Consider the following 25296-nt stretch of genomic DNA (forward strand, 5'->3'; position numbering starts at 1 on the left):
TGATTGTAATTGAAGTTGTTGCACACTTCTACATTATTGTGTGTGACACGTGGGCGCCCTCGCTTGTCGCTGTCTTTTGATCCTATGTTCTTAACCTCACCTGGAGATTTATGGCTAGGGTTAACGTTGCGGGCCTGCTGGTGACAAAATGGTGTGTGGTGTTCGAAGGACCCACAATGCTGGCATTCGTTAGTTTTTGCTCCTGCTACAATCATGTACAGCAAGTCTTTATCCCGTTTTCCCCAATCCACGACAATATTGTCCTCCCTGAGGGCTGTTGCAGATTTAGCGGCAAAGAGTTTGTGATACTCATAAAACTTGAGTTGGCCGTAGAAATTGTGTATTTCCAGAATGTTCCCCTCATAATCGTCCAATTCACGCCTCCTGTGAGGGTAAGCCTCACACATGATCCGTTTATATTTGTCAAAGGCTGTTAAGAATTCGACTATCGTGAGATTACGGTGTAACCGTGCATCTTGGAATCTTGGCTGATTGTTTTGATTGATCTGGCAATGCTCCTGGTCACTAATTAACAATGAAGCCATGTTTACGGCCTTACCTTCTAATATCTGCTTTCTTAGATTTGCCGGCACCGCGTCTTTCTTTGGTAACATCTCCGGGTGTACTCCATTTAGGCCAGTGTGTGTGGTACCGGCGGCTCCTTGTCGGTCAAGCACGGCCTGATATGCCGATTTTAAATTAAATTCTCGTTGATCCTCACGCTCGACTGGCTGCCGATTGATTGTACTAGTCAGATTATTCTGAACTAATAGCGTCACAGTTTCAGTTAACGATGACACGGCTTGCTGGAGGGCACTTATGTTGGACGAATCTGTGCCACTCGCTGTCACCCTCGCTGTCTCCGCACTGTTGCGTGTTGCAGATACGAAAGAGTTCCTTCCGGTAGCTGTAGTTTCACTGCGCATGCGCATTGACGCTCCTTCTTGCTCGCTTTCCGTTTCGTCTTCGATTACCGAATCGAAACCGTCTTTACTATTGTTTTGGTTTTCGTGGTGTATTTCGACACTGTGATGATGAGCAATTGCCGTATTTGTATTGCCATTATGAAAATGAACATTGTCCATGTACATCTGTTTAAGCATCGTTTTAGACATCGAAGCTGGCACAACGAGGCCCCACTTTGAGATTTCTTCTCGTAACTGTTTTATAGTCCAATTGGCAGGATTNTTCCTGCAACTTGATTGGCTAAGATGCTGATGCTGACCAGTGGTCAATGACCTTGGCCTTAATCTACATTCCTGTATTCTGATTGGCTACATGTGCTGATCATGGTATTACTCAATGGTCAATGACCTTCACCTATCACTATACTTACACTGTAGTCATGCATGTACATGCTGATCTGCATTTATACACACATGATCTGTGGGCTGTGTAAGATGGTATTATGTAATAGAATATGCAAGTCTATGATACTATGTAAGTAGCCTGAAGTCACTGTTGTCCTTGTATGATATATACTTGAGACCTACATAAATATTGATCAAAATATTATGTGTAACATATATGTAGTAAAGGGTAAAGTTTGTGTATAAACTTGTTTTTGTACATAAGTATAAAAACTCAATTATTGTTCTTACTTTTAGGTTTGCATGATGTTAGATATTCTTCTTTCCTTTTTTGTTATTGTAATTAGAGTTACCACTGTTCTACAAATAAGTCATCATCAATAAAAGTACATGTAAGATGCTGCAGATATAATCATAATCATCACAGGTACGCATAGATGCTATCAATCATGGCAGGCGATGCTTTGTGGTTGTATGTTCCTTTTATTGTGGTTGATTTTGATGAAAATTTGATTATTGCCATTTATTAAGTAGTTGTGGAGGGAAATGTTCTATATCAGGATCCATTCGTGAAAATAAGTTTATATTCTGTATTTGAACTTCCATTCAACAATATAATTTTCAACAAACGTTTAATGACGATCACTGTTTTGAGCATATTGCTAGTGGAGTCGAAGTTTCAATGCAAACCCAAAACTGATCCCAAGTAATACGACCTCTGCAGGAATAACTCCAAATATGCCAACCAAGTAATCATCATAAAAATATTGTGCATTAGGATGCATTCTCCGCAGAAAATCGAAAATAGTGCATTGTTGTAACATATATGCAGTTTCTACGAAATAAGATCTGAGTTTAAGTTATATAATCCTGTACTGACAAAATCTTACATGTGATGCTACGCTTAATTCTTTGACAACATCTATTGTACAATTTATTGCATTAATATAATTTATAAAATCAAAATGATCATTTTTTTTTAGCTTTTTAGGTTTGACCTTTCAATAACAATACCAGCTGAAGAAATAACCGTACGATAATAAATAAAATGTGCAGCATACTCCGCACTGACAGGTGTAATCGACATACCGTAATAATATAACAATAACATCGGGGTCCGGTAAAAACATAGACAAAGGAGCCGTGATCATTAAATGTACTTGGAAAATGTATTTGCATTGAAGGATTCAATTTACAATGTTAAGGATTGTTTAATCAGTGATTTTTACACAACATCCTTACGCCTTTATAGCTACCTATCCAAACTGCTAGATAGATAGAGCTTCCAAACACCATAGTGTGCAGCTATTGACTGCTATGGTTGGTGGAGGTGGTGGTAGTGTTGGGTCCAATATAAAAAAAACTAAGTAGAACAGATTAAAAAACCGAAATGGAAACTAATATTGGTCTATATTATTTTGGGTACCTTCCTTCCAGTACAAATGACCCAAACCTTACATTTAAGTCTTCTGATTAATTTATTTTACGTCTAATTGCCAGTATAAATGATATTTTAACATAAATTATATGCACTTACAGCCTTGAAATTACCCTCAATATAAACATGTATACATATACAGGCAGTATAACAATAAGATACACCATAATTCATTTTCGGTATTCTTTCATTTATTATCAAATTTCATATGTCCAATCTCATTCAAATGCAAGGTGTTAGACTCTGCTGGTGGAATTCTGTAGTCCCAAAGGTTTGCGTTATCCTTTATAGCCACAGTTATTTCTTTTGAATAGTTGCACAGTGCATAATATACATCTTACGCATTAATTTAAAATCAGCCAGTGCTCTTTTGATTTCTCAAATTGATCTAATCGCGCGGTTTTATGCACCCTTACTTCTGTCGAAACAGCTGTATGGTGCAGGTAACTTATTTTTGGTATAATATACCCCGTTTTATACGAACAATCACTTAAGGTGTGTCTTATGTTCCCCACTATCATGTATACTTACTATACACGGCTGAGTCTAACTGTGTATTATCCATACAAACACCTACTCACAATTACGTCATTACTATAATATCTCAGATCTGCTACTACTTTGTCGGTTCATTGTGACACTACCATTGTCCTTAGAAATAGGCTATCGTTACAGTCCTGAAAAAAATGCTTTTGTCATTAACTTTTTGTGTAAATATCAGTTGGAAACGATTAGCGGAATATCAGTTAAATCTTTGTACAAAGCAGGAGATTTAAAATACACCAACTACATCATGTGATTTTAACATGATAAAATGTACCATGGACTTTTTTGAAATGTTTTTTCATATGATCTGATTATAAAAGAATTGTTGCCGTAATAGCGTCGCCACCCCTATCCCAAAACACAGCAGTGGAGGTCCTGGATATATGCCATATACGCCTGTCATTACCACTACAACCATACCAATACACAACTGTAAAAACCGTGCTAGAACGCCGTGGGTAGACCTTGGCATCACTATTATCCTGTTATTATGGAATCGTGTGATTTATCATTACTTCATTTAAAGACAGTCTACTGGGGGAGAATTTAATTGGTCAACGATTATATATGTTGTGCCTTCATAAAGAACACGATGAGTCATCGTAGAAAAGGATATTTATAAAGACATCAAAGATACTAGGTGATTTTCAGAAACATTTATGTACCGTGAGCTGTTTCGTGGAAATTTATGTCAAATGATTGTAAAATACCTGTCGCAATACACATAGCGTGACACAGCGTGTTTACATTCAGATACAATGCCGACATTTTGAAGAAAGATACTTAGCTTTTACCTTTGTACCAATATACCCGTTTCTAGTCGCCGCCTATTCCATAAAGGCATGTACTCCAATACATCTCTTAAAATGACGATTTAACAGACTGCAATCCGTGAGTTAGAAGTCAAAGTGATCCCCCTTATCACCTTACAATAGAAATGCACCATAATTCAGTATATAATATGAGCGTTGCAACAATTAAACAAAGGCCTTAGCATTAACATGTCTTCGCGAATATTTTACGGGTTTTGCGGGTGCTTTATCAAAAGAAGCCCAAAAACATTGCTAGGTTTTCCTTTACTTATTTGGAATTTCATCCCGAAAACTTCCTGATTTAACTTTATCTAGTGTTTTTTCGCTAATGATAATCTAAATATTTATTTTCCGCAACAGAAATCTGTAAAGGTTTTTACGAACTGTAATATATCTGTTATATTTGTCCTTTCATGAACAACAAACTTTAACATTTATGTTACAAATGCTCCTTCCTACACGTGCATACGTCTAGCCTTGTATCACCCGTACTGACAGCTAACTTAACGCCTACTTACCAGTACAAATATTCCAAAAACACATCCGTTTCATCGTTTGCTACCCGAACTAGCGGGAGTCAGTGATTTATTTTTGGCGATGCTCAAAATTCTTAACATGGAAACACCAAAGAAAGGTCGAGGGAGGTAGGGGATGAGGAGGAAGCAGAAGTTTTATTGTAATCTATAACAATTAATTTTGTTTGAATTCATGATCTTTGCATATGATACATTCTCGCTTAATAAGTACAGTTTGGACGTCGCGCTGTTCTCAGTGTTTCGGCTTTTGAATATTCTGTATTTGGTGACACTAACTTAAATCAATGGGTCCATCTGACTACATTACTGTTTTCACACCAAGTTTCTCTATGAGCGTTTCCACAAAAAAAGTGTGTTTATAGGGCTCTTGTTTTGAATAACATAACACATTTGTATCTCGGAAAAAATATGGGAATATCTGTATTTAGGTAGATAATAAGTATTCATTTAGCATGTAAATATAAGGGTTGCACGGCATTTTTCAAGGTTCATACCGGTATGAACCATGCATGAAGCCCTAGCGAGCTTCATGGAATCTATATGCATGTAACTTATTTGCGTTCATAACGGCATGAAATTGAAAAAAAACGTTCGATTCTTATTAATTCTAACTGTTTATCTTTTCTGTTGAATTGTTTTGCGTCTGATGCATTGAACACACCGCGTCAAATACGTAAAAGTAGCGTAAAATGGGCTTACTTTCGACCTATATGGCTAAAATATGTTATAGTACTTTGTACGCTTTTAACGATTTTTAGAAAGAAAAAAATATTTAAAACAATATTTATTTAAGTTGATTTTATATGGCTAGTTTGAATATGAATTGAAAAGGTACCTTTTGAGAACCAGTATTTTAAGGCGTTTATTTGTCCGTTATGCAGTATAAAATGACCGAAATGGGAACTGTGTTTGTAATAGTCCACTTTGTAAAAAAACAAAGATTGTTAATAATTAGAAAGCTAGCTTGTCTGCAGAAGATTTGTGGCGTTGGAAAGGGTTGCATTTTTAATGTTGATTATGTTAACAGGATTTCAATATTATGTTGTTAATATATATATTGTTTTGTTGTTTAAATAACGTAATGTTACTGTGAATTACGTAACCGCCGGCGGTATCGGACATTACGTAAATGTGAATTACGTTACCGCCAGCGGTGTCGGACATTACCTTTCCGTGAATAACGTTACCGCCGGCGTCGTGGGACATTATCTTACCGTGAATTACGCCACCGCCGGCAGTGTCGGATACTACCTTACCGTGAATAACGTTACCACCGGCTTCGTGGGACATTATCTTACCGTGAATTACGCTACCGCCGGCAGTGTCGGACACTACCTTACCGTGAGTAACGTTACCGCCGACGGAGTCGGACATTACGGTACTATGAATTACGTTACCGCCGGCGGTGTCGGACATTACGTTACCGTGAATTACGTTACCGCCGGCGTTGTGGGACATTACGTTACTGTGAATTACGTTACCGCCGGAGTTGTCTGACATTACCTTTAGGGGAATAAAGTTACCGTCGGCGGTGTCGTACATTACGTTACCGTGAATTACGTTACCGCCGACGGTGTCGGACATTACCTTAACGTGAATAACGTTACCGCCGGCGGTGTCGGACATAACGTTACTGTGAATTACAATTACGCCGGCAGTGTCGGACATGACCTTACCGTAAATAATGTTACCGCCAGCGGTGTCGGACATGACCTTACCGTGAATTACGTTACCGCCGGCGGTGTCGGACACCACGTTACTGTGAATTACGTTACCGTCGGCGGTGTCGGACATTACGTTACTGTGAATTACGTTACCGCCGGAGTTGTCTGACATTACCTTTAGGGGAATAAAGTTACCGTCGGCGGTGTCGAACATTACGTTACCGTGAATTCCGTTTCCGCCGACGGTGTCGGACATTACCTTAACGTGAATTACGCTACCGCCGGCGGTGTCGGACACACCGTTACTGTGAATTACGTTACCGTCGGCGGTGTCGGACACCACGTTACTGTGAATTACGTTACCACCGGCGGTGTCGGACACCACGTTACTGTGAATTACGTTACCGTCGGCGGTGTCGGACACCACGCTACTGTGAATTACGTTACCGTCGGTGGTGTCGGACACCACGTTACTGTGAATTACGTTACCGTCAGCGGTGTCGGGCACCACGTTACTGTGAATTACGCTACCGCCGGCGGTGTCGGACACCACGTGACCGTGAATTACGTTACCGCCGTCGTCCGTACGTCAACAAGTTCTTCAAATGATTTCTCCCTCTTCACCACTGATTGGAATTAAACTAAATTTGACTGGAAGCATCCCTAGGTGGTGGGGATTCAAAATTGTACAAATGTTTGGGCTGTCCACCCAGGGGGCTGAGGGGCGGGGCAAAAAAAAGGCGATTTGGCTATATTGCTATAACGACTCCGTCCGTAGAACTGTTGTCTGGATATCAATCATATTTGATCAAAAGTATTCATGGAAGGTGGGGATTCAAAATTGTACAAATGGTGGGGCTGACCCCACAGCTTTGAAATAGTTGAGATCCTCACCCCATCGGTACAAAAGGAGAAGGATCTTTGATGTTTTCCTCTATTTTCCCTAATGGGCCCCACCCATCTGCTCCTAGAATGGGGCCCACACACCTTAGTTTATACAAAATTGATTCTTTTGTCCCTAACCATGCTTCAGACTGCATTTGGTTTAAATCCCTTCACTTGTATAGTAGGGAAAAAATCCTCTATTTCCCCTATTGGGCCCCGCCCCTCCGCCCCCAGAGGGGCCACACCCTCCGTTTATACAAACTTGAGTCTCCTTTGTCCAAAGATGATCTAGGACAAATTTGGTCAAAATCCTTCTATTGGTTGAGAAGAAGAAGATTTTTAAAGATTTACCTATTTCCCCCCTATTTGGCCCCGCCCCTCTGCCCTCAGGCAGACCATACCCTCCGTTTATACAAAACTGAGAACCCTTTGGCCAATGATGCCTTAAACCAAATTTGGTCAAAATTCTCTGAGCCGTTCAGGACTAGTAGCGTTTTAAAGGGAAAAGTTGACGGACGACGGAAGACGGACGCTACTCCATTGGATAAGGTCACTTGGCCCTTCGGGCCAGGTGAGCTAAAACTTGGAACTGAACCCCCTGTATCATAATGTTTTGAAAACTTAATAAGACATTTCGAACGGTTGCAAGAACTCTACCAACCCCAAGAAAGACATGGTATTGTGAAGTGAGTGAAAGTCTGCTGAATAATATGTAAGATGTGTTGCACCACAATAAAAAAAAGGGCAAGCAGGAAAAATAAACTATTATTATATTTTTCTGAAAGTACGATAAAGGTCATCAGCTAGGACAGTCTCGTTTGTTTAAAAAGCGGGAAGACTGCAAAACGAAGTAAGGAGCTAAATACACGAGTAAAACATACTATTTCAAAATTATATGTAACTTTTCAAATCGAGGTTGCTGGAGGAGCAAAATTAAGAAGTGTGTTTTGTAAGAAAACATGTTTTGGCATGCAGTAAGGATGAAAATCAAATCCTTTAAAAACTCGTTGGTAACGATTGCAACATCCTGTGTTATATTGTTTTTAGTGCTAGCGAAGCAATCGCACTTTTAAATTAGTCTCACTCTGTGCATCTGTGTTCTCTTTCCGTAATTCACAAAAAGCCACTGCGCATATTGTAGGCCTACCGGATATGAACGTCAGTGTTGCTAGCAAACGTTTCCAGCAAAATTTACCTTTATGCATTCACGTCATCAGCAATAGAATAGTATACAACGTATACATACTTCTTACCAAAGTTCTACTTATTGTAGATAGGCAAATGTTACCTCCAACAGTCCGGTCGAACACGCTAGTTCATGATAAGCTGAAGCGGTAGATCACAACAGCGCTTTTATAGGCTTCGATTGTTAAGCGCCTCAGTGACTTAAGGTCATTGGATTGTATTGATAAACGGAAACAGGAAGTACATCCCTAGTTGAAAATCCAATGTAGGGAGACAGTATCACAATTTCCGCAAATTCTAATGTTTAATATTAAACTGATGAATATTGTATGTTTATTATTGACAGAACATTGTGTTCTCTCAATATTAAAGTATTTCAAAGCAATCCAGGTATTAATTCAGGTTTTTTTTTATCAATGAGTCACATGTGTCCATTTTTCTGTACTTCAGGAAACCGGCTACCTATTTCACTACTGTGAAGTTTTCAAGAACGATAACTCTTGCCTGCAATTACTATGTGGATACGGTTTTATTATAAAATGTCAATTTTTATATCGTGTATAGAGGATAATTTTTACACAATTTCGGCATTTATTAAATCGATATACATTAATGCATTAATATACATTAATATATGTCAGTATAATTTTTATTGACATTATTTTGTAAAAATATTGTGTACTCTTTCATTTTTTTTCAAAATTCACTCCTTTTTACATAAATTTCCATTTAAAATCCTTAAAATTCTGACAACCTATATTTTTTTGGCGGCAGAAAATTTTCTTTACTTTAAAGCAATATAACTACAAAATTTGAAGAAATTCTACTGAGAAATGGTGACACAATACTATTACCTTAAAGGACTCACACAACTAAATAATTTACTATATGTTATTACCAAACATTTTAGCTAATAACTTTATTATTTAAAGTTCAACACCAGTGACAACTGTCTAGATTCATAAATACATACCTTGAAAAGGTTACAAAACGACTTTTGTGATAGGTTTAGTGGCATATTAGAGTGTCACAGCGTCCAGAAGTTGACAACCGGAAGTTTACAAGCATAACCGGTGACCCAAAACAGAAACGCCCCCATACATTTTGCCCCTGTGCAAATCCGCACACAGACATGGAAATATATCAAAAGTAAACATTTTTCAAAAGTTAAATACCTGAACATTTCATTTATCTAAAAATCTGTCATCAGTTCCTTATTAAACTTCCTCAGTGACCCAGTAATTAGCCGGAACTAATTTTAGATAGGGACAACAAACGTATGAAACACTTGCTGATTGGCTGATTTAGTTGTGTGAGTCCTTTAAGCAAAACCCGGAACTATACTGATTTTTGGCCAAATTATTTTTCTTTCTTCAACATCACACATCAAACATCATGGCAGAATTTAACCCAACATGACTATTATACCGTAATTTTATACATGTATGTATACAAATGAAACTTATAACACCGTGGCTACATTCAGATACATAAATGTATAGTCACTGTGACACAATTAAGGCCTAAAATCTAAAACAAAATTCCGATTCTAGCAGGCGGAATCTTCAGTATTTGCGAGCACTGTTATGTCTTCCAGACATATTTCTAGTTTATAAATTAATTTAAATAAAGTGAATTAGCATTCTGGGAAGTCTTTATCGTGAAACGCAGGTATTACTAGCCATGTCCTTAAATTAGTATGTTTACAATAATCTATTCTTAGACACAGTATTCCGATATAATAATACCGGTTATTGAAAGGTCTAGAATCAGTTTATTATATTGTTAGCTTCGCAGGCCCAAACAGTTTGCAATAGAAATGATCAATCTAATTAAAATTGTATCTTCACATCGCTCTCGTTTACTGATATGTCGCGTTGAAGATCTAACAACATCCCGTAGAGGGTCATGTTCAGGCGACCTTTGCATTAACCAATCAGATGAGAGCTTACGCATTTCTGTAAGTGATGATGTAATGATTTCGGAACACACTTGCTATGATAAAAGACCGAGAGTTGTCAAATGAGCATCGAAAATGGCGGCGCCCATGACACCACGCCGTGTCTATCTACAAGACAACGTTTGTTCAATTTGTGGATCTGCTTTGAAATAAGAGAGACTTCCTCTTCTGGTGATGTTGTCGTTAAAAAGTTTAACAACCTGAAACTACAATTAACCAATGACAGGCTTCGCAATATTCAAACTATCACTGGACCAGACGAAAAAGTGGATTTTGGGCTACGAGGTGTCTGCATTAAATGCTACAGGTCCTGCTTTCTGATTGATTGAAAGAAAGAGTTATGTCGCGTTTTGATTGGCTTGTTATAAATACGATAATGCATTCATGTTGACCTCTGACGTGACCCTCTATGGAATGTTGTTAGATCTTCAACTGGAGCGATGTGAAGATATAATTTTAATTAGATTGAGAAATGATTTGACCTATATTCAAAGTCAAAGGGGTCAAATTTGTCGAAAAAAAACCAACCAACTTTCCTAAAAAGTTCTAGATTCATGATATTGTGCTGGTAGCTTCCTGGGATGGAACCCAACAAATTTGGCCATTTTGAAAATGTTCTTGAGCTGTATTCAAGGTCACAGGGGTCATATGTGTTTACAAGTTCAAATGCCTCGAATCACATTATTTGGCCTGTAAGCATGCTGGGATGAAGGACTATGAAATTTGTTCCAATGAATGATATTCGCCTATATGGTCACTGGGGGTCAGTTAATGTCAAGAACTACGAAAGATCTTTTTAAAATTCATATGAGTTCGAAGTTCCCCTTGTTCCATATAGTTAACTCAGGGAATCAAAAAAGCCTACAATTGCAAGTAGCCATCTTGGATTTGGACATTTCAAGATTGTTATTGCTATTGCTCAAGAAGCACATAAAGATCTTTTCTCAAATTTCCTATGTACTGAAGTTCTCCTTTGTACAAATTTGTTTATGTTTCATTATGGGACTGATTAGAAAAACGAGATGGCCATCTTTGATTTTGAGGTTTCAAGATTGTCATCGCTATTTCTCAATAAGTACCCAATAAATCTTTCTCAAATTACATTTGAAAGTTCTCCTTGGTCCAAATTTGTGCACATTTCATTTGGGACTAATAAAAAACAAAATGGCTGACAGGCAGACATCTTTGATGTTTAAAGTTCACGCTTGTTTTCGCTTTGTCTCAAAAAGCACTTGAAAGATCTTTCTCAAATTTGATATGATAGTTCTCTTTGGTCTGAAACTTTGCATGTTTCATTTTGGAACTGCTCAGAAATCAAGATGACCGCAAGGCAGCCATCGTAGGTTTTGAAAGTTTAACCATGTTTATGCTATTTTGCAATAAGTACTTGACAGATTTTTCTCAAATTTCTTAAGAGAGTTAACCTTGGTCCATTGTTGTGTATGTTTTATTTTGGGAATTCAACACTTAGGAATTGGGGATGGGGAGATATATCTATGTGGGCCGGCCCTCACTGTTGAATGTTTCCAACGATTGTCATGAAATTTGCTATATTTATTTTCAGGTGCGTACAGAAACCGTAAAACATGGCTTCCAATCAAGACATTCCAGAAGAAGCCTTTGAAATTCACAACCAAATGGTGGATTATCTTGGTGAACAAATTAATGATGACCACCTATGCCGACTTAAGGCGCTGTTCAATAATATCCCACTTACTGCTAACGACAATAAAAAAATCCATGATATATCTGGCTTATTTAACCGTCTAATGGAAAAAGAGAAGATAGGTATTGGCAACTATACAAAAATGATATCAAACCTTCGGCAGATCAATCCAAAGCTGGCAACATATGTGGAGAAAAAAGAAATAGAAATTAAAAAAATCATCAATGGAGGTGAGTTCTAGTATATACCTTTATTTCTCATTATAATTCAAGTAGAATGGAACTTTTTCATGATGTGGGGGGGGGGGGGGGGGGGGGGGGGGGGGGGCGTGTTAAGCGCACAATTGTATGATGGGATATGTCAAGTTTGTCAGGTGGAGGATGTGGAGAAAACTGCTTGGACATTTTGATCTGCTTTAAGGGTATTCTAATCAGGTTCCATAAGGCCCATGTTTTCTAATGTTTTGCCAGTAGGTACCCGAGATCTATAAAATTTCCTCATACCAATAACCTTGATATACTTTTAAGGTCAGAGGGTCTTGAAATACCTACAATACTATATTATGGTAGTAAGGTTTTCACATTATCCTTTGTATGCGTGTCTGTGTTAGGGATGATCAGGTCTGGTGATAAACTGTCAACACCTTACAGATTCCTGTTACACGGCAGAACAAAACACTAGAAAATTCCACCGTAGTGTTTCGTACACACAGTAATTATAAGTTCCCTTTATTATACGCCCGTCAAATTTGACGGGAGTGTTATGGTATGGCTTTGTCCGTCCGTCCAGCGTAAACTTTTGTTTGTCCGGCAATCTCCTCCTACCTTTTTCGACCGATCTCTTTGAAACTTGGTATACATTATAATCATGATATGAAGTTGTATCTCCATTTAAAAGAATTATGATTCGATTTCTTTTTAAATGTTATTGCCCTTTGTTTATTTCAGTATTTGATTTTTGTCCGGCAATCTCCTCCTACATTTTAAGCTCACCTGCCGATGCGCAGCGTCTGTTGTCCGTCGTCGTCGTCCATCGTCAACTTTTCTTTAAAACCTATATCCTCCTAAACGCCAAAGAGGATTTCAACCAAATTTAGTCTGAAGCAACTCTAGGGGAGGGCAATCATTTCTTGGTTCGACCCCTGAGGCCAGGGGACCTGAAGTGGAACTTATCTAAATTTGCTTTAAAACGCATCTCCTTCTTAACGATAGTGAGGATTTCAACAAAATTTAGTCTGAAGCATCACTAGGGGAGGCGATCATTTCTTAAATAAATGAGGTTGGTTTGACCCCTGAGGCCAAAGGGGCGGGGCCCTGAAGTGGAACTTAGCTATATTTGCTTTAAAACGCATCTCCTACTTAACGCCAGTGAGGATCTCAACCAAATTTAGTCTGAAGCATCACTAGGGGAGGGCAATCATGATCATTTCTTAAATAAATGAGGTTGGTTCGATCCCTGAGGCCAGGGGATCGGTGCCCAGATGAAGAATTTAGCTATATTTGCTTTAAAACGCATCTCCTACTTAACGCCAGTGAGGATTTCAACCAAATTTAGTCTGAAACATCACTAGGGGAGGGCAATCATTTCTTAAATAAATGAGGTTGGTTAGATCCCTGAGGCCAGGGGGTCGGGGCCCAGAAGGGGAATTTAGCTATATATGCTTTAAAACGCATCTCCTACTTAACGCCAGTGAGGATTTCAACCAAATTCAGTCGGAAGCTTCACTAGGGGAGGGCAATCATTTCTTAAATAAATGAGTTTGGTTCGACCCCTGAGGCCAGGGGGGCTGGGGGCTGGGCCCTGAAGAGGAACTTAGCTAAATTTGCTTTAAACGCATCTCCTGCTTAACGTCAGAGAGGATTTCAACCAAATTAAGTCTAAAGCATCACTAGGGAAGGGCAATCATTTCCTTAATAAATGAGACTGGTTCGACCCCTAGGACTAGGAAGACCGAAAAAGCGGAAAATTATCGAATATTTTGCTTTAAGACGCTAATATCATTTAATTTCCTCAAACATTTCTCAATTGAATGAGGTTGATTTGACCCCTGTGATCCTAAGAAATGGTACAGCTAGATTATCATATGCTATGATGTAGTTTTTATAAATTGTTAAAAATTGGTTTCTAGGTTTATAAAAGCTTATAGTTGAATGAAAATTACTGAATTGTCTAATTACACCCTGTAAAACGACATATTACTTATTTCAAATGGTTTCAAATCTGTTAACATGGCAACTCAATGGAGGCCCCTGATTAGTTGAAAGTCAGATATTGTGGTCCCAGTTGGGTTAGAACATAGATCTTGTCTTGATTAGAGGAAATGTCATATGAAGATGTACTAATGCATTCAGTTGTAATGACTTAAATTTAAAACCAGGTGAGCGATACAGGTCCAGTTGACCTCTTGTTTGACAGATTTCTTTGAAACTTAGTAGGCTAAATAGTCATGATATGTTGAATTTCCTTCAAAAGAATTTAGATTCAACGATTTTTGCAGAAGTTATTGCTCTTTATTCATTTCAGTATTTTATTTTTTATCCGGAGATTTTCTCCTGCATTTTTAGCTCACCTGGCCCAGCCGTCGTCCGGCGTCACCTTTTTAGGTCACCTGTGACAAAGTCTATTGGTTTGTTATCCTATTAAATAATGATAGTGGAATTCGATCTTCATTTTCAATCAAATACTCTTCATAGATGGAAGGGTCTTAAGGTGCTCTATTAAAATTTTGAATTTCATGACCCTTGGGTCTAGCGTTAACGCATGGGTAGGGGGTAAACTTTACTATAGTTTATATAGCGAAATCACATTTTGGACCAACATTTGTTTAATTTCCATTGGAAGTAATTCAAGTTGGGTTAGCATTATCAGTATTGGATAGCAGTTTAATGGTATGCACATATGAGCCCTGACTGACCCCCACGGGGGTGATGGGTGGGGCCAAAAAGGAAAGAACAGGAGTTCAGGTCAAGCTTTATGTTATCATCATACTTCATTCCACCATTAACTTGTGTTTTTATGATTATTATGATAACCCCACCATGCTGGTTGTTCAAATCGCTTTTTGCCTGTAGTTTAAGAGTATTCTGATCAGGGTTTCTGATAATTGGCCAGCAGGTACAGGAGATGAAACTCTATTAAGTTTCCTCATATAAAAGACATTGGCATCCTTTCAAGGTCAGAGGGTCAAATTTACAACAATAATTATCTGAAGAACAAAAAGGACCTGAGCCATCATACTTGGATGATGTTATGTAAACAGGTAGTGTAAACCTTGGTATAAAGGATCTCCTTGGTCCATAGTTGTACATGCTCCAATCAAAGATGGATCTGAAAATCTAATATAGAATTTAAGCTTTCCATGTTATTTGGGATCTCAGGTGTTCTGTTACTTTTATCATGTTGTCATCAACATCAAATAGTTAGTCAACTCACTCACTGTAAAATTATATGATTGATTGATTGATTGATTGGTTTTACATCTGCTTCACTACCGAGTAGTTCGGTTATCCAGCAGACTAAAATTATATAAATGGAGTCAATGTTGTAACATCCTTCAATATAGAGATGGTTATAATAGGACTATTGTTAAAAAATCTTTGCAATCTTTTGTTGTAGTTCTATCAGTCCAGGTATAAGCATGAGTTCGTTGTGTTTGTATGGTGGATGAAACTTCGTTAAAACTGTATGGGAAATAAATTGATAAACTTACTATAATCAGAATTGGAATTATTTGGATAGTCATGATCAATAAACCTGTTTTTCATCTTTTTCCAGATCCGGCTGCCATGATTGTTACAACAGCAGACACAGGCCAAGCCAAAAGTAAGTTTGACAGCTGCAGTGTTATCCACAGGCCTTTATAACCAGACGTAACATCTGGTTATATTTTACTAGCAGGTTGTTTTCTGAATTTGAATGAAAAAACTATAAGTACAGTGGACTGTTTTGAAAAGATATACAACAGTTTATCGGAATACATTGATAGTCCAGCTACTTTTGTCTTTGGTCTTAAGTGACTGGATAGTCAAGTAGCTTCGTTATTAAACATATGGAGTTATTCTCCCCTTTTAATTAATTTTAAACAGATCATCAGGTGATTTAGTGAATCGTTTATGTAAAAGATACAGCATGGTTATTTTGACATAAAATTGATATAAGGTGTTTGTGAGTCAAAAGACATGTCATGATATCTACTAGTGTACTATTATGATCAATTGTTTGGTAACCGACTTGTCAGGTTCAGATCACTGTATAAGATGTAAGTAGTAAGACTATTTGTCTGGAATAAATAATCTGTTTATAATGCAGATTGCATCTTACCAATTTAATGTTAACCTCTTATTTTACAGAAATCCATCCTGACTTAGAACCCATGATAGGTGAGTCTTATCTACTGGATTGGATATGGTTAGAGAAGAAATGCAGCAGATTTCCTCAAAACATGGAACATAACTACATGCACCATCTAAAGATATATGAAAGAAGTTTTATAGTTCTATTTGAACAAGAATCTTGGTTTTCCAACAGAGTACTCATCGTAATCAGATTTAACACCAATTCTTTCTCTGTTTCCACAGACTAGTGAAGGATCTAATGACAAGTTCATAACAGCTCATGTTCTGGTGAATGCAATTGCAGCCAATCTTTGAAATGCCCTCAAAATAGTCTCAATATTTCAAATACATGTAATTTAACACGACTTCTGTATTGATGGTCACCAGAGCATGACCCCTGATGTCATGTCATCAGATCTTACAGCATAGATATTGTAGAGGAACAGAATGAACGATTTTGTTTAAATCAGATTGGAATTTTAAGCTCAACTGGAACATTAAAGTACTAGTGAGCTTTTGTGGTGGTGCTTCATCTGTCGTCGTCTCTGTTTTCGATCATTTTTTTCTTTAAATGACATCTCCTAAAACGTTAAGCAGAGTTCAACTAATTTCTAAAATATTTACGCCAAGGGAAGTTCAACTTAAATGACATCTCTTCCCAAATTACATCGCAGATTTTAAGAAAATTGCTGTGGTAGTGTCCTTCACCCACGGGGATCAAAATTTACGCAAATAGATTAAATTAATACAAAGGGCTGATCTTCCTAGACACTCTCGTCCCAAATTATCGGCCAGATTGCAACTTGATTTCCAATTAATCAGGTGAGGGATTCAAGGCCCTTACTTAAGGCTTAGCGTTCTTGTTCTGTAACAACTATAAGTTACATCATTCATGATTGCAATGTCTCTGTTAGGGATTGAACCTGGGACCATTGACATACTAGTCTGACCCTCTACCTATTGGGCTAAAAGGAAATACCCGTAGATCATTTGATAGAGCACAAGACAAGTAAACCAGAGGTCCTGGGTTTTATCCCTAGCAGATACATTATAAATAATTACTTTTTTTTGGATAAACATGCCAAGACTTAGTTTAACATATAATTCGAACATAAATAAATAAACATAATGTAGAAAGAATTTCGGTCGATTAACACTATCTGACTGCCAAAAATACCACATCTTGTGACGTCATACTAAATGTATTTGTGATGTCATGATTCTCTGTGATTTTGAATGGTTTGGAAACTGATTTTTTCTAACATAATGTTTTGTGAGAATGAAGTTTCTAAATTGGTGTTGATTGGCTATCCTAACAGGTTACATATTTTTTGCTATGATTGGTAAAATATCAGTCGATATATTTTATGATACTACAATTAATTTGTTCATTCAACTCCTCCTTAACAAATGATTCCGACAATATTCTGTATTTGAAAGTAAAATGAAAACAAAACTTTGACTTAAAAGTTATTAAAGTTACATAAGTTTCATTCTGAAATATCGATTTCACACAATTAAGACTTCTCACCTTATATTTTTTTTTATTTTATTTTCATTCAGACACAGCCAAAGCCAGAATAAAAAAAGAAAAAGAGGAGAAAAAATTCTACCCCACCAAAGGTTTCTGTGATGCTAAAGACAAGCTTCAAAAGAACAGGGTTGTTGTCATCAAGGGAAACACGGGAGACGGTAAAACAGCAATCGCCGTTCGACTCCTTCATTGGTTGAGTGAGGAGCAGCAAGCCGGACAACCCCTACAAATTCACAAGTTTAAGAAATTAGATTTATTGGCTCCAAACTTGAAATTAATCACTTTTATTGATGATATTTTTGGTGAGAAAGATGTATGTAAAAAGGATGTACAAGAGTGGAACAAAAGAATATCAGACGTTGAAACACTTTTTGTAGATAAACAAACCCAGCCCAATTTTCTCATCATTACTATTCGTAATGAAGTATTCAATTCTTTGGAAAAACGTTCTCTTGGAGCAATTTTAACCAAAGATAACATTATTGATCTGAGTTCGCAAACATACATACTTGCAGAAGAAAAAAATGAACTTTTAGAGCTGTATAAGCCAAAAAACCTTTCATGGACAGATCAAGAAAAAAACCAAATTTCAAATTATGCACCAAACATTGGATTCCCACAATGTTGCCAGCTTTTCTACAATTCTGAAGAAATGCAGAAAGAGGGAGTTAAATTTTTTGAAAATCCATTTCATTTCTTGAATGAAGCATTGTCAAGATTACAAGAATGTTCTGCACTTTTGTGCCTCTTCCTCAATAACGGAATGCTAAGAGTAAAAGATCTTGATCCAAACAGTAAAAAAGTCGATGAAAAATTGCTGGAAGAAGCTTTTGAAATCAATTTGATTGATGCTGAAGATGACAGTACAAAATTGACATATAAGAAAAAAGTAGAATTTGTAAAAGAAAGTTTAGACAAATTGTTAGGATTTTTAGTAGTGAAGCAGAAACATCGGTGGCTTGGTAAGGATTTAGTAGTGACAGGGAAACCTTTGTTGTATAGTGGGGATGTGTACAGATTTAATCATGGTTCTATTGATGTTGCTGTGGCATTTTTGTATGGAAAAGTCACACCGATTGGCTACATACAGAATTGTCCCAGCAAATTCCTCAGTTATCTAACAACCTCAGAGACAGCTACAAATATGATTGTCATATCATCTGACCATTATACAGAAATGTGTGAGCGTCTACTCCGAGAGTTTGAATGTCAGAAAAATCAATTTGGTACTAGTATTGGCTCTCTAGATGTATGGAATGATCCTGTATTTGTTAAAAGATTTGTCGGGTTGTTGAATGACAGAAAAGTTGATAAACTTGCTGTGTTGAATAAAGCATGTTATTCTGGTGTAGAAGAATGTGTTTTATATCTTCTGTCAGAAGGTGTAAAACCTGACAAGGACACAGCATGGATCTCATTGATTGCCAGACATTGGAATGATAGTAACAGACAAGTGTGCTTACTTAAGAAACTTTGTGAATACTTGAATAATGAGACAAAAGTTGATGTGTTAAATAAAGCCTGTTTTCGTGGTGTAGAAGAATGTGTTTTATATCTTCTGTCAGAAGGTGTAAATCCTGACAAGGACACAGAATGGTTCTCATTGATTTACATATATTGGAATGATAGTAACAGACAGGTGTCTTTACTTAAGAAAATTGTTGTATACTTGAATGATGAGACAAAAGTTGATGTGTTGAATAAAGCATGTTCTGATGGTGCAGAAGAATGTGTTTTATATCTTCTGTCAGAAGGTGTAAAACCTGACAAGGACACAGAATGGATCTCATTGTTTTACAGACATGGGAATGATAGTAACAGACAAGTGTGCTTAGTTAAGGAAATTGTCGTATACTTGAATGATGAGACAAAAGTTGATGTGTTGAATAAAATATGTTCTTCTGGTGCAGACGAATGTGTTTTATATCTTCTGTCAGAAGGTGTAAAACCTGACAAGGACACAGAATGGATCTCATTGTTTTACAGACATTGGAATGATAGTAACAGACAAGTGTGCTTACTTAAGGAAATTGTCGTATACTTGAATGATGAGACAAAAGTTGATGTGTTGAATAAAGCATGTTCTGATGGTGCAGAAGAATGTGTTTTATATCTTCTGTCAGAAGGTGTAAAACCTGACAAGCACACAGCATTGTGGTCATTGATTGCCAGACATTGGACTGATAGTAACAGACAAGGGTGTTTACTTAAGAAAATTTGTGAATACTTGAATGATGAGACAAAAGTTGTTGTGTTAAATAACGCATGTTTTTGTGGTAAAGAAGAATGTGTTTTATATCTTCTGTCAGAAGGTGTAAAACCTGACAAGCACACAGCATTGTGGTCATTGTTTTACAGACATTGGAATGATAGTAACAGACAAGTGTGCTTACTTAAGAAAATTGTTGTATACTTGAATTATGAGACAAAAGTTGATTTGTTAAATAAAACATGTGATTCTTTTGCAGAAGAATGTGCTTTATATCTTCTGGGTGAGGGAGTAGAACCTGACAAGGAGACAGTGTTTAGTGTGGTGGAGAGAGGGAGTGTGAAAGTATTACGTAAACTACTGCAGTATGACGTTACTCCTACAGCGAGGGATTCTATCAATAGAAATGTCCTACACAGGGCGTGTTTGTATACCTATGAGAGAGAAGAGATGGTGATGTTGTTATGCGACACTTACCCACACTTGGTACATGATAGTGCAGGAGGACAAACCCCGCTTAATGTTGTGGCAGGGACAGGAAATCGTTTTATGTTTCAGCCAGTGGAGAGATGTGTACTTAACACCTTAAATAGAGTTGAGGACCAACAACATAAGTGTGAGTCAGTTGATGGTCGTGTAGTTCATAGGAACTGTGTGTGTGCTCAGTACATGGCTCAGTTTGTGGATGTGTCAGGGAGAACGGTGTTACATTATAGCTGTGTGATGGGTAACAGTGAGGTTTGTTTATATTTATGTCAGTCGTACCCAGCACTAACTACAGCTGTAGATAACGACGGGAGAACGGTGTTACATTATAGCTGTGTGATGGGTAACAGTGAGGTTTGCTTATATTTATGTCAGTCGTACCCAGCACTAACAACAGCTGTAAGTAAGGACGGTCGTCATTGTCTTCATTACTTAGCTAGGTCAATGTTGTCAGATGTAGACATGTTCGCCGAGTGTGAAACTCGTGTAAAACAATACCTAGAATCTACAGGACGGAAGTATGACATCACAACCATACTTGACAATAACGGGAAATCTGTTTTAGACAAGGCGAAGGAAGGGGCAGAGGAAAGGGCGAAGGAATGGGGGACAGAAAACAATCGTTTGTTAGATCATCTTATTAAAGTGTTTGGTAAATAAATATGATAATGATTTCCCAAAAAATAATGTACAATTATTATCAACACAAACCTTTTAAAACAATCATGTGCAAAGATCATGTCAAGATGAATTGTTTAAACGAGGATTTTTTTCAGTTTTGAAAAGTTTTCTGTGTAAGTTTATAATGAGAATGTGTAATCTCCTCCATGGAAATTTTAAAAAGTTTGCAAGTATGAATGTGAAGTCCTGTGGATGAATGAAACCCAAACAGCAGTTAACTTGGATACATTTTTGATAAATTGGAACGATATCAAGGATAAACATCATGTCTAGAGTATATATTTTACCGTGGATTACACAGTTCACCTGTAGAGATTTGTAAACCTCATCATTTCAAATATTATCAAGACATTTTTTTATTGTATTTTTTTATAGATTGTTCAATTTGTTGATCTTTAATTGTCTAAACCAATTTATTTATAATAGAATTTATCCTCATTTATTGGATGGTAGACTTGTATTTTTTTCAATTCAATGAGTTCAAAAAACGAACTTTAATTCTTTTGCAAGGAGTGTTAACTGGTACAAGGATGTCGCCTTCAGGCTTCGGCAGTGGGGAAAAATTGCGAGGAGGTCTGGCCTCACAAATGACAAAACAGACTTTGTCAGGAGTGAAATATGACTTGTTTCAGGTATAAATTCACATTTAGCAAGATAAAAAGTCCATTTAGCAAAACTGCACATTATGCATGTGTCTTAATACGATATAAATTCCAACGTTTCCTTGGCGAACTTCCAGTATTTTTTAGTTGTGTAAAGAAGACATACGTCTTGAAATATCCTCGTGTAGAGTCCCACAGACACGTGATACAGCTTGATAAAATGTCTGTGTCAAAACACATAATACCTGTATGTTTTCTTGTATATTTCCAACCATAATTTATGGAACAGATTTCTTTCATACACCCTTATCATATTATATAGTCTAGATTAATATCATTTCCGCAACGTATATAACCAATTGTTGTTTTTCCCATGCTTTGATAACAAATATGATCACTTGTGCTGATAATTGTTATTTTTTATGCAATAGTAAAGTTAAATATATAAGTTACATTTGAATTTTCTGACTAGTATCATATAACTTCTAATTCTATCATCTGTAGATAAGGTTATTATTTCCTCGCAAAAAGGTTGTGGAGGGGATATAGCATTGGCTTTGTATGACTATACTTGAGCGATTCGTACATAAAGTCACATTTTGTCATTGCTCTAGCAAGTTCACCTCTAAAGGACCTTTATCAAATTCCAGACATTGGCTAGGTATGAGAATAGCTCAAATACTTTCATGTTTGAAGGTGCCAAAGTTAACGTCATCATTTTATTTATAGAATTTCTCATCACTCTAGCAACTTCATTCCTGCACGAATTTCCATAAAACTTCATTAATGGTCAACTTATGAGAATACATGTACCTCAAGCAAGTTTACTTTTAAGGGTCCCAAAGTCATGGTCATTGTAACTATTTATAGAAAGTATTTATCGCTTTAGTGAATTTATTTCTGAAAGGAATTTGATCAACATAATATGTTGCTCTAGTATGAGAACCCCTACCAGTTCTTGTTTCAGGGAGCCACGAGCAATGTGACTGTTACTTTTTGTAAGCCCGCATGTAACGTAGGGATGTATTATGGTTTGACATTATTCATTCGTCTGCCTGTCTGTCTGTCCGTACACATATTGTTCACAATAGCATGTCTGACTCGTACATTTGTCATTCTTTCTTAGACATACCAAACTTTATCAGATTGTTCCCCAAGAGTGTTCTCAGTAATTTATCTTTTCAACTTTTTGTATCAATTCAGCTGAAGAAGATTGCTGCCCATAACACAGGGTTGTGTGATGACAATGACACAAGGTCATTTCCCCAATGTCAAGGTCATAGAGCATCAACATCTTCATGTGTCCATAAGTTTTAGTACGTTTCAATAAAATGATTTACTTCAGTTGTCTTTTCTGTATTCTGCCCTTTTTGCCTAATACAGTTTGAACCATACCTTGATATAATATTTATCTGTATAATGATCTGGAGTCTTGGGTTTGAATCCTGGCCTGGTCCAGTTGTAAGCAGTATGTTAATGTAACAGTATAATGATTGGAAGTTCTTGGCTCGAACCCTGGACCAGTTGTATTTTGATGCTCGGCAGGTTCGGGCATTTACCCAATATATTTCACAATGTCATCCAACAACAATTGTAGAATGCAGCATGATTTTTTACATAAAAATATTCACTTGTTTTGGAATTTATTATTTTCCTTGCATATTCTTGAAAAAAAATGTAATACCTTTCCATGGCCATTTTGAAAGAAAGATATTTTGTGGTGGTTTTTTTTTGCAGTATTTATTAATTGTCTGTATTCTGTATATAACAATATACTGTTACTTTGGAAACCTAATTTTATCAGTCTGAACAATGAGACAGATATAACACGTGTATATGTACTTAAAAATTAAATATAATTTACATGTCACACGATTCTGTATAAAGTGAAAAGAATGTTTTGTGCTTACATGATGTAGAATGTTTCTTCAGGAATGTTTACATCAATTTAAATATTCTAGTATAATGTATTTATGGATATCGCATTATAATAGAGAAAACAGGTTGGATGCCTTTGATTGGGAGATAATAATAGTATGGTAGTGAAATGTGAATTGTACTGAAATATATTTGTATTGTGAACTTTGTGAAAACAATTACATGACTTTGTGTGAAGAATTGACACAATTTGTATAATAAACAGCATTATGTATAGTATATGAGTACTAGTATTCCTTTATTAGCTCACCTAGTCAGAAAGATACGGTGAGCTTGTGCGATATAGCGGCATCTGTCGTCTGTCGATTTCTTTACGGGAACAAAAGTGTGTTCTAGGAATAGGGGGTATTCGAGGAATTGGTGGTATTCGAGGAATAACGGTTAGACTAATCTGGGGTTACTTTACAAAGAATATGTACGGACTGTTCGACGAATAAGGGGTATTCGAGTAAACTTAGTTAGAAGAAGTGGGGTTTTACTGTATTTGACTTGTAGCTAGCTATTATGTACAATTATTACCTTCTGCCATTGTTCGTTGTTTGCTGTCTTAACAACTGAAATATTGACATTCTAATTACTAGAAGGCCAAGAAGTACGGTATATGACCAACAGATAGCTGGAGTTGGTCGCTATCAAGTTATTCAAATAAATAACCTTGACCTTCGTTCAAGGTCACACGTTTTAAATAAGTTATAATATTTACATAACATTGTTTCAAGTTTCAGAAAGACTAGGGTTATGGGATTTTGTTCAAATGGTAGCTGGGGTAAAGGTTATCAAAGTTGTTAAAATAAATGACCTTGACTTTTATTCAAAGTAACAGGGGTAAAATATGTTAAAATCACTTTAATTTCAGTAACCCAATCATCGGGATACATTTGTATTTGACAAGTAAGTAGCAGGGATGGAGGGCTGTCACAGGGTTTCAAATAATTCATACTGACATTCTTTCATGGTCACAGGTGCTAAATATGTTAAAATCTTTAAATGGACTCTAAATTTTCAGAAGAGGCTATGTCATGGTATATGTATTTGACCAGGAGGGAGCTTGGATGGAATTAGCTGTCATAAGTTTTCATAAAAATGATTCCGACTTTCCTTCAAGTTCACAGGGGCAGAATTTGTAAGAATATTTTAAAAAACATCATGTCAAATTTCTGAAAGCCTTTTGTGATATTTTTTAACCAGAATGCACTTGGGATAGCTTATTGTTATGTTTTCGGGTGAATGATTTTCATTCAAAGTGACAGGGGTGGAATATCTCATAACAACATCTACTTAAGTTCCTATGAATTATATCAATCTAACACCAACCCCCCCCAAAAAGGGCCTGAGGGGCGGGCCGAAATATGCCTAGAACAATGATATTTGGATAAGTAGGTACCTGGGAAAGAGTGCTATAAAGCTTTCTTTAAATTGTAATTTAAATTGTAAATTTCAGGACCCCCGAGCTATCCGTTCTCCCTTGGGGAGGGGGTAAAGTTTACTATAGTTTATATAGAGAAACAAC

General features: G+C 36.8%; 1 protein-coding gene across 1 annotated transcript in view; it reads left to right on the forward strand.

Annotated features, from left to right (window-relative positions):
• Positions 1-24003, forward strand: part of LOC110450704 — a 34032-nt gene extending 10029 nt beyond the window's left edge. Inside the window, exons 2-5 of the mRNA XM_021498356.1 lie at positions 11901-12232; positions 15777-15824; positions 16352-16381; positions 17900-24003. Coding sequence (XP_021354031.1) covers positions 11923-12232; positions 15777-15824; positions 16352-16381; positions 17900-21225 — 3714 coding nt within the window. The 5' untranslated portion in view covers positions 11901-11922 and the 3' untranslated portion in view covers positions 21226-24003. The remainder of the gene's footprint in view (positions 1-11900; positions 12233-15776; positions 15825-16351; positions 16382-17899) is intronic.
• Positions 24004-25296: the final 1293 nt, after the last annotated feature.

This window comes from Mizuhopecten yessoensis, unplaced genomic scaffold, assembly GCF_002113885.1.
Source record: "Mizuhopecten yessoensis strain PY_sf001 unplaced genomic scaffold, ASM211388v2 scaffold5459, whole genome shotgun sequence".
In the NCBI taxonomy this organism is placed as follows: Eukaryota; Metazoa; Mollusca; class Bivalvia; order Pectinida; family Pectinidae; genus Mizuhopecten; species Mizuhopecten yessoensis.